The sequence below is a fragment of the Sardina pilchardus genome, chromosome 3, assembly GCF_963854185.1.
Source record: "Sardina pilchardus chromosome 3, fSarPil1.1, whole genome shotgun sequence".
Taxonomy (NCBI): domain Eukaryota; kingdom Metazoa; phylum Chordata; class Actinopteri; order Clupeiformes; family Clupeidae; genus Sardina; species Sardina pilchardus.
This window is the reverse complement of record NC_084996.1, coordinates 16,874,871-16,884,335: the sequence shown is the minus strand read 5'-3', so window position 1 is coordinate 16,884,335 and position 9,465 is coordinate 16,874,871. Positions and strand designations below refer to the sequence as shown.

The following is a 9,465-nucleotide window of genomic DNA, read 5'->3' as shown; positions in this document are numbered from 1 at the left end:
GTTAAAAGTTTAGTGTGAAGCACTATGGAGTATCCAGAGAGCTACTAGACAGTCGTCTCCTTCCCTCACGCATTTGGATGATACAGTATCAAACCATTAGGGTGGGTGTTAGGCTACTGTCGTGACTGTTGACAAGCGATGTCTGTGAATGGCTGAGTGGCTTATCTTCCTCGAGCACGGCCTAGAAGGTCAACTGCTTGCCCTCAGCACACAAATAGCAAACAATTAAAATGGCACAATCATGAACAAATGCTGTGTAGCAAATATTCTGTAAGTTCAAAAACTAAAACCAGAGCGTGTTCATTAACAGGTTTAAGTAACCGTACGAGCGGGGCCAGTTGTCTGTTCGGTTGGCTTGAACACGCATGAGCGCCGGTCTCGCGTGTGCAGCTTTAAGCCGAGCCGCGCGCAATGACAGCAGGACGGATTGATTTTGGTCTCATCACGCTTTTTCCTACTCAACAGATGAAAACCGCAGAATCCAAGGATTAGTCAACTGTCATGACTCTAACGCGCCGAGCATGTCGTCTCAAAAGTATAAATAACAAGTTGAAAGAGGGCTAGCTCTATAGGCTGTATGGAATTCGCCATGAAATTCCCATGCCATGCGAAATATGATGATTACAACTTCAACATTTGCATCGTTTGAAAGTTTGTATCGTTGCCAACTACATTCCTGGCAAATTAATATATTTCCATGAACAGGCGACCAAATCCAAACATCAAATAAACAAACCACTGCAATTTCAAATGCGTTCAATGATCGTTCACTGTATTCTCGGGTAACTCTTGATTTTATCATTGAAATATCACTTCACCACTACACAGATAAGTCTGTAAATATACATAATTGACTAAATCAAACTATTATTTTTGTTCTTTCAATTCCATATCTGTCAAACAAGCACATTCAAACTTACCCGACAAAAACAGCCTCCCTCTCTTCACTTTTATGGATGCTCTGCAGACACCTTTAGAGTATGACTGTTGCGCACCATCCCTCTCTCTCTCCTCTCTCTAGCCCCCACCCTCTCTCTCTCTCTCTCTCTCTCCCTCTATTTTCTCCTTAATCTCTGCTATCCCGATGTGCCATCTTTATCTCCCCTCCTCCCTGTCTCTCTTTCTCTGGAACGCAAATCGTATTTGAATGCACAAACCATCTCTGGGATTAACTCTCCCTCCTGTTGCAGCCATGGTTTGTATGGTCAGTCGCAATCTGTAATTATTCCAAGTTCTATTTCCCTCTCTTTTTTAGCTGGTTAGGGAAGATGTGAATGGAAGGTCTATAGGCTATGAGATAACCTCTGACATTCAAACCATATGGCCTTTAATCTTTGCACTGGACCTAATCTCTTCATTTTGAAGTGGTGTCTGTCGATCACTAATCTCATTCTACGTCCCAATCTAATTCAGGCACCATAATTTCCCATATAGTATTTCACAGGGCTTGCGGACCTAGTATAATCTCAATCGACTAATCGGATTGCCATGTGCACTGTATGGTATACATGTATGTGGGCACCGGGCATCATCGGTATTTTCAGATATTCCCAGTTGTGATGAGAAGACTCACCAGTGGCAATCCTATCAGTACTTGAACACTGCATGAATGGTTCTATCCAGTATGTTTGTGTCTTTTGCAGTGGACACTCTGCATGGCCTTTCTTGCTCGACAGAATATCCTACCAGCACACCCCTTCTGCCCCCATCCCAGCCCTTTATCTCATGGAATGTGCTGTCCAAAGATGTGTTTGCTTTCATGTGACGATTTCAGGATATTGCAGATAGGTATATGATTCAAACAGATGGTTGAGTTCTGGCTGTGCTGTGTTCTCGAGCTCTCTTCACTCCCTGCTCCTCCCTCCCTGTTCATGTTAGTGGGTCACTGGATGCAGGAACAGGTGCACTCGTGGGCGGTCCTACTGCCTCTGGTGGGGAGTTACAGAGATGAAGAGGAGGAGGCCTTTTCAATAGTGTGTGTGTGTGTGTGTGTGTGTGTGTGTGTGCGTGTGCATACGTGCGTGTGTGTGCGTGTGCGTGTGTGTGTGTGTGTGTGTGTGTGTGTGTGTGTGTGCGCGCGTGCGCATGCGTGCGTGTGTGTGAGTGTGTGTGCGTATGCATGCGTGTGTAAGAGTTTGTAAAGCCTCAATTTTATGGTGGTTATACCTTTTCACACCTTTTTTTTTCAACTTCCATTTTTACTGAATAGAGTAAATAATTGTGGAGGCCATCTGAAGGAGGCTGAGTGTGAAGTGTTTTGTAAACCCTTCTCCTTTTCTTTTGATTTCATAAGTTTATGAGTTTATGATTTTTCCGTTCTTTTTTTGATTACAGTGTGAGATAGATTCCACCTCTTTAGCATTTTGGTTTGTACATTCTTAATTATGTTTTCTGATCATGTACAGTACGGATTATGAGTCACTGGGCTCCTGGGCACAGACATGAGAAGGGCCCCTCTGTCCACCTCAGATAGTTAGTAACTCAGCAATGCTAGGCCACAAAAAAGGTTGAAAACTAATCCCTTGAATGATGACTTCTGGCAGGTTTTGTGGAAATAAACTGACAAATTGGGCCCAGTAGGCTGTTCAGTAATCCTTTTGGGGACAGAACAGCAGAAATGAACAGAGTTATGAGCCTTTGCAACGGTATGACAAACCCAGCAAAGACTTTCATGTGTACTGACAATTCTAGAACATACTCTTTCAAAGACTGCAGTTAATGGATCTCTGAGGGCAACTATTACACATCTCAAAATAAGTTCAGTAACTTCTCAATCTCCTCTTATCCATAGTTTTATCAATGTCGAACCAATTAACAAGATTGATGAGTTTAGTAGCTGATAAAAACACACCCTGGCCTTATGTGACCCTGAAGAAACTTGATTAGCTAGTATAGGCCTATGGGTCAATCTAAGCCAGTCTTCCACTTAGGGAGCCTGAGGTTGTTGAGGCTACTGAACTAACCCTAGAGGGATGTCAAGTGTAATGGTTTATTACTTTGCTAAAACAAACAAACCCATTCTGTTTTGAGGCCCAAATTCTGAGCTTTATGTGCACCCTAGTGGATTTGTCTACTAGATAGAATCTCCGGCAAGATTGGAATGTGCTGCTAGATGTGTTTTAGATAGGATGCCAATGGTTACAAACCACCCATCTCACTTCACACACTATTTCATTAGTATTTCACACTCATTCTTTCATCATGCTCTAGATTGAGTCACTAAGGCTTAGTTCACACTGGCAGTCGAAATCCGATTTTTTGCTTATCTGGATTGTATCTAGCTTGAATTTTGGGTAGTCTGAACGGCACAAAACCGCATGAAATACGATTTTTCCAATGCTGATTCGCACCACATACGGAGGTGGTTTCAATATCACTTACTATCGGATATGACTCAATCTGAACAGTCGAACCACTTGAATAGGATTTGACCGAATCCAAAAGAAGTTATGCGATCAAAATATATCTGTAGATGAACTGAAAAAGAACATTAGTAGGCTAAAAAATAACAAATCTCCTGGTAATGATGGCCTTACTGGCGAGTTTTTTAAGGTCTTTCAAGATCATATTGCTGTATTTCTGTTGAATGTGTTTAAGGAAGCTTTAGATGTTGGTAAACTTCCGCCTTCTATGTGTCAAGGGTTAATTACCCTGATACCTAAAGCCAATAAAGATTGCTTACTAATTGAAAACTGGAGACCTATAACTTTAATTAATAATGATGCAAAACTATTTGCTCATATATTTGCACAGCGCCTTAAGTTATGTTTACCCTCAATTATAGATGAATGTCAATCTGGATTTATGCAAGGAAGGCTTATAAGTGACAACCTTAGATTAATTTTAGACTTAATTGATTATAGGGAGCACTTAACAGATAATAATTTTATATTATTCATAGACATATATAAAGCTTTTGATACTGTTAAGCATAACACATTATTTGATGTTTTGGATTTTTTTGGTTTTGGCCATTTCTTTAAGAATGCAATAAAAACTTTATATAATGATTGCAATAGTTCAGTGAAACTTCCAGGGGGCTCTACTCATAGATTCAACATATCTAGAGGTATAAAGCAAGGAGATCCTGCGGCTCCATTTTTGTTTATTTTAGTTATGCAAATATTGACTCTACATTTATATAACAACTCTTTCCAAGGCATTAACTTAATGGGAAGGGAAATAAAATGTTGTCAGCTAGCTGATGACACGGCTATCTTCCTCAAAGATGAAATGCAGGTCAAGAAGGTCATTGAGTGTCTCAAGGAATTTTCAAATATATCTGGTTTACACTTAAATCTTAAGAAATGTGCTCTTTTCCCTCTAAAAGATGATGTATCTATAACTGAAATTGAAGGCATTCCAGTTACAGATAAAGTTACATATTTAGGTGTCGTAATTTGCAAAAATCAGATAGAAAGAATGCAGTATAACTTCCATCCCCTCATCCCAAAAATTAAAAGTAGATTTAATTTATGGCTGATGCGTGACTTATCTATCAAAGGTCGCATACTCCTTTCCAAAACTGAAGGCTTGTCTCGTTTAGTTTATCCCGCTAGAGTGTTAGATGTTCCTAAGACGGTGTCTAAAGAGATTGACTCTACCTTATTTAATTTTATTTGGAGGAACAAACCTCACTATCTTAATAAACGGGTCATAGGCAACTCATATGATCAGGGAGGCCTAAACGTTCTAGATTTTCATTCTTCAAATATAATTTTCAAAGTGAACTGGATCAAGGATTACGTTAAAAATAAAAACAAGATATGGTTTCTAATTCCAAATCTCATTTTTGAGAAAGTTGGTGGAATAGAGTTTTTGCTCCAGTGTAATTTTGATATTACTAAACTCCCTATTAAACTGTCCAATTTTCATAGGCAGGCACTTTTATGTTGGCTTCTCACATACAAGCACAACTTCTCACCACATAAACACTTAATATGGAACAACAAACTTGTCAGGTATAAACATAAATCAATATTTAATGAAAAGTGGGTAAACAGCGGAATTATTTTTATTTCTCAATTAATCAATATGAATGGCCAATATTTGTCTTACGATGAATTTCTAAACAAGTTTGCTATTCCAATACCCCCTAGAGAATACAGTATTGTCTTTGCTGCACTGCCTGACGGTTTTTTGAGATTGCTAGGTTCTAGAACTTCTGTGCAATCAACTCTACAGACAGATATTTTATTGAATGGTATTAACATAAAAGACAGAAAATGTAACAATAAATGGTTAAGACAGATAATACTTCACCCGGCAACACCTCGCTGTAAAAGTTATTGGGATGGCATCTTTGACAATATTCAATGGGATAGGGTCTGGTCTTATTACAATAGATATGTTCTAACTAATAAAATCAAAGAAATTTCTTTCAAGATAATCCACCTTTTTTACCCCACCAACTCTTTATTAAAAAGATACAGGGATGATATACCTGATATGTGTGTTTTCTGTGGTTGTGTGCTTGAAACTGTATGTCATTTATTTTACGAATGTATCTACTCAAGGTTTTTTTGGGTAGAATTGGAAAATATGTTTAATACTGTGTGGTCATGCAATGTCACCCTTCAAAAAAAGCATGTTATATTTTTTTATGAGACTGCAGACATTGATAAAAATTGTGTTTTCACTATAAATCTACTCTTGCTACTGGGAAAGTTTCATATACATAAACGTAAATGGTTGGGAGGGAAACCTTGTTTTGCAGCCTTTAAACACGAAGTCAAATTCTATATGGACACTATTATTGGACTCAACAGCCAAAAAGCTGACAGAACTATATGTATATGTACTGATATAATGTCCTCTTTGTGCTGATGATTTGTAGCCCGTTTGTTATAATCTGTATGCTGATTTTTGTAAACAATAAAAAAAAATAAAAAAAAAAAAAGGATTTCAACGTGCCCCTTTCGTCATTTGCACTGCGACAAACAATTGCAACGTAATCCTGAGTGACGGAAGTGATTGATTGATTGATTCAGCGCGTGCGCCAGGGCTACCAGCAAAACAAAAACCAACGTCATCATTTTATGGTGAAACATAGAAAACTGTAACGTTAAGGGTGACGAGGTATTTGCGCCGCGGCTACGCATAATAAGTTGGAAAATATAAAATATAAATCCACTTTCATCCATGACGACTTGGTTGTGTACAACTCTACCTAATGAATCCAGGTGTGTGTAATTTATATCGGATCTGGGCATTGCACGCCAAGATCGGATGTGATCAGATGTGATCACTTGCCATATGCAATGAGAACAGTCAGTCAGATAGATCAGGTTCTGATCGGATAGCAAGACATCCGATTTCGACTGCCAGTGTGAACTAAGCCTTATTGACAGCAATGTGAAACAAACTACGTATCTGAGGTCAAGGTATTTGTTATTTTAATTTGTCGTACCCCCTCCTCTCAACTTAAAGGTTAACCACCATTAGGAGTAGGATGAACGCCCCACACATCCGCACACTAAAAGTTCTCCAGGTCACTCCCTACCATTATGATACATGATTCCCCTATAGCTTCCCTGTACAACATGGTACAGAAAATCATTTAAACACCAGTTTTATTAGGCTCACAATCAGTTATGTAATCAGGTCTCAGTAACTTATGTTACTCATAGTAGCCTACGCAAAGCAAGTAGACCTACTGCATGGCATGCAAGAACTGGAGAATCTACAAATATTTTTTAAATTGTGGTTCCAAAACCCAAACATACACCTAGACAGAAACATGCAAGATAAGGTTGACTAGGGAACAGAAAAATGCATACAAAGAAATCTGCTCAAAATGTTTATTTCTTCATCAGATTGAAAACTGCAGTTTAAAATTATTTTGTAAGGCAGCCATCATCCTGCATCAGCAGCGGGAGTGGTTGTCATATTGGTAATGGCAGATTAATCATTAACCCAGCAGACTGCCACATTACAGATCAAGCATCTCGTTTAGCTTTTGCCACCCAGAGTGTGCTTGTCAAACAGATACTCTGCCATTTTATTGTTGGCAGCATCCATTTTGGTGAGGTTGGTGACGTGGTCGCCCAGCTTCTTGATGGCCTCCACCTGCTCACCCAGGTAATGGGACTCCAAGAAGTCGCAAAGCTAATGAGTGGATAGAAAAAGATATACAGTAAGTATGGGCAAGTCCTGGCATGCTGTACTAAAAATATTGTTCAACAATGATGCCACGGAGATCACATGAGATTATGTGCACAATAGTCAATGAGAGGACATGGTTCTGGGACAGCAACTTAAACTTACATGTGGATCCACTTTCTCAGAGGCGATCTTGTGTAGGTCCAGGAGGGCCTGGTTGACGTTCTTCTCCAACTGCAGAGCGCACACCATAGCCTCTAGTCCACTGCCCCACTCATCACGCTCTGGTTTCTGTAGTGGGTGTAGAATAAACATGAAGGGAATGAACCTCTTGGATAAACAAATACAGTTCAAGGAGAGGGACTAGACAAATCAAACATTACTGCACAATGTTTTGAGGTAAACAACACTGACCTTCACATCCTGGAGAAAAATGCGCCCGCCCCTTTTATTCTGGAAGGACAGCAACTTATCCGCATGCTCGCGCTCCTCATCGCTGTTCTCTTTGAAGAAGTGAGAAAATCCCGGAAGTGCGACGTCGTCACGGTCAAAATAAAATGCCTGAACATTCAAAGGGAAAAGGGCAGTTAATAATACAGGTAAAGTGTTGTGAGACCTGAACAAACCAAGAAAGTCAGCCATGCATTCGTTCCCAATTAGTAAATTAAGCACGCACATGGGTTGGTTTGTTTACGACGCAACCAATAGACAACGCCATCAGGACTACTTGCAACATTGCGACATCAGTAATTCAATGAAAACATTTGCAACAAAGGAAGGGTTGGACAGTTTTAACTTTAGACATACCATCGAGGTGTAGGTGTATGAAGCAAACAACTCCATATTAATCATGCGGTTGATGGCTGCCTCGCAGTCACGGTGGTAGTTCTGGCGAACCTGAGAAGTCTCCATTTCGGCAATTTTGTCCTTGTTTTACTATCAAAATGATCCGTAAAAAAATAGAATTTATTATTCAAATGTAAGCTAAATACAGCAGATGCAGCGAAATCTCAGACGAAGGGAAGAAGTTCCGTTCAAGCACTGTTGAAGCAAGAACCTCCTTTTGCGTCTTCTCCGAAATGATAAAATGGCAGTTACGCTCCTGCTTATTTATTGTTCCAAATAAGCTGCGTCACTAGAAACGACGGCATCAGAAGGAGCCAATCAAAAACAGCCTCACTCGTAAACTAAGAAATGGGTATAAAGCGCAACTGTGCTAGACTGCTGACGTGACATGATGAATCTGCAATTTAAGATCTTTAACAGATATATTTGATTCAATTAAGACAACAGTTTATTATGAGATGATGATGCAGCAAAGCCTAATAGGTTTAGTTGGCTACATTTTCCATTATTGCACGTTGTTAGGCTAACTTTTTCCTTTGAAAGATATATAGCCTATATTTTATTATGTAAATGATTATTTATGTAATTATGTTTATTTAGAAGCCTGCCCTAGGCCCATTTGATGTAGGACTAGATAGGTTTCAAACACAAAGTTTTAAGCACAGTTTCTTGTTATGACAAAATATTCTGAAAAGGTGGTTTGGCTGATTTACTGAATTATTTAAATTCTGATTCTCTAGTTTCCAATTCAATTTGATTTCAGATTGATATAGATTCTGTAAAGGGTATTTCAATGGCAATACCAATTTTGCTTACATATGAAATAGACTATAGGCTACTGTACATGTATCATCATACTATTTGTAATATTATTGAACAGCTGCCATTGCATCACATTATTATATATTACCAACACATTACCTAGCTTTGAAAGTAGAATGACCCGATATAAACTGATATTCAATATTGTACAGTTTATGATCTCTCTCTCTCTCTCTCTTTATACATTTACATGTTAAAATATACATCAAATATCCATCAAAGACAACTTTGTACATTTTATTTTGTATGTCTTTGTTGTCACTCTGATGGTACTGATGTCTTTGTTGTCACCATGTCTCAATGTTGTCTTTTGTTCTGTGTGCTGCCTTGGCCAGGGCCCATTTGAAAAAGACATAACAATCTCAATGTATTCTTTTCCCTGGTCAAATAAATGTCAAATAAAAATAAAACAAGCTCTCGTTGGCCACATAAAATGACGTGGTGGGCCTTGACTTTGACACATGTGCTGTACATTGTTCAAAGAATCCTGTAATGTGTAGCAAGAATGGACTCCAAAACATGTACATTAATGTACTTTTTATTCATGCTTCCACAAGATAAAGCATGGGACTACATTTAATAAAGCATCTCTGGATTTCATGAATCGGTATCTTTTTTTAAAAAAAACATATCTAATACTACACAGTAAAGCCAGGCAGTGTACTATAAACTCCACTGATATGATCGCATTTATCC

At 38.8% G+C, this 9,465-nt stretch overlaps 2 protein-coding genes across 2 annotated transcripts in view; both read right to left on the bottom strand.

The window, feature by feature from the left end:
- Positions 1-971, bottom strand: part of syt5a (synaptotagmin Va) — a 6,638-nt gene extending 5,667 nt beyond the window's left edge. The window contains exon 1 of the mRNA XM_062532173.1: positions 921-971. The gene's annotated coding sequence lies outside the window, so the exon portion shown is untranslated. The remainder of the gene's footprint in view (positions 1-920) is intronic.
- Positions 972-6,786: 5,815 nt separating this feature from the next.
- Positions 6,787-8,194, bottom strand: LOC134076888 (ferritin, middle subunit). The gene is made up of 4 exons (XM_062532172.1): positions 7,909-8,194; positions 7,516-7,662; positions 7,267-7,392; positions 6,787-7,107 (listed from the first exon to the last, which is right to left on the bottom strand). The coding sequence occupies exons 1-4, from the start codon at positions 8,011-8,013 to the stop codon at positions 6,952-6,954; spliced, it is 534 nt and encodes a 177-aa protein (XP_062388156.1). The 5' UTR covers positions 8,014-8,194; the 3' UTR covers positions 6,787-6,951.
- Between the last annotated feature and the right edge of the window lie 1,271 nt (positions 8,195-9,465).

What these genes read in the sequence shown, in the direction of transcription:
- LOC134076888 (XM_062532172.1), bottom strand. Translation starts at nt 8,013, where the DNA reads ATGGAGACTTCTCAGGTTCGCCAGAACTACCACCGTGACTGCGAGGCA. An exon ending in TTTTTCTCCAGGATGTGAAG is followed by an intron (nt 7,393 to 7,515) that starts GTCAGTGTTGTT and finishes CACCCACTACAG; the next exon opens with AAACCAGAGCGTGATGAGTG. An exon ending in CTGAGAAAGTGGATCCACAT is followed by an intron (nt 7,108 to 7,266) that starts GTAAGTTTAAGT and finishes TCCACTCATTAG; the next exon opens with CTTTGCGACTTCTTGGAGTC.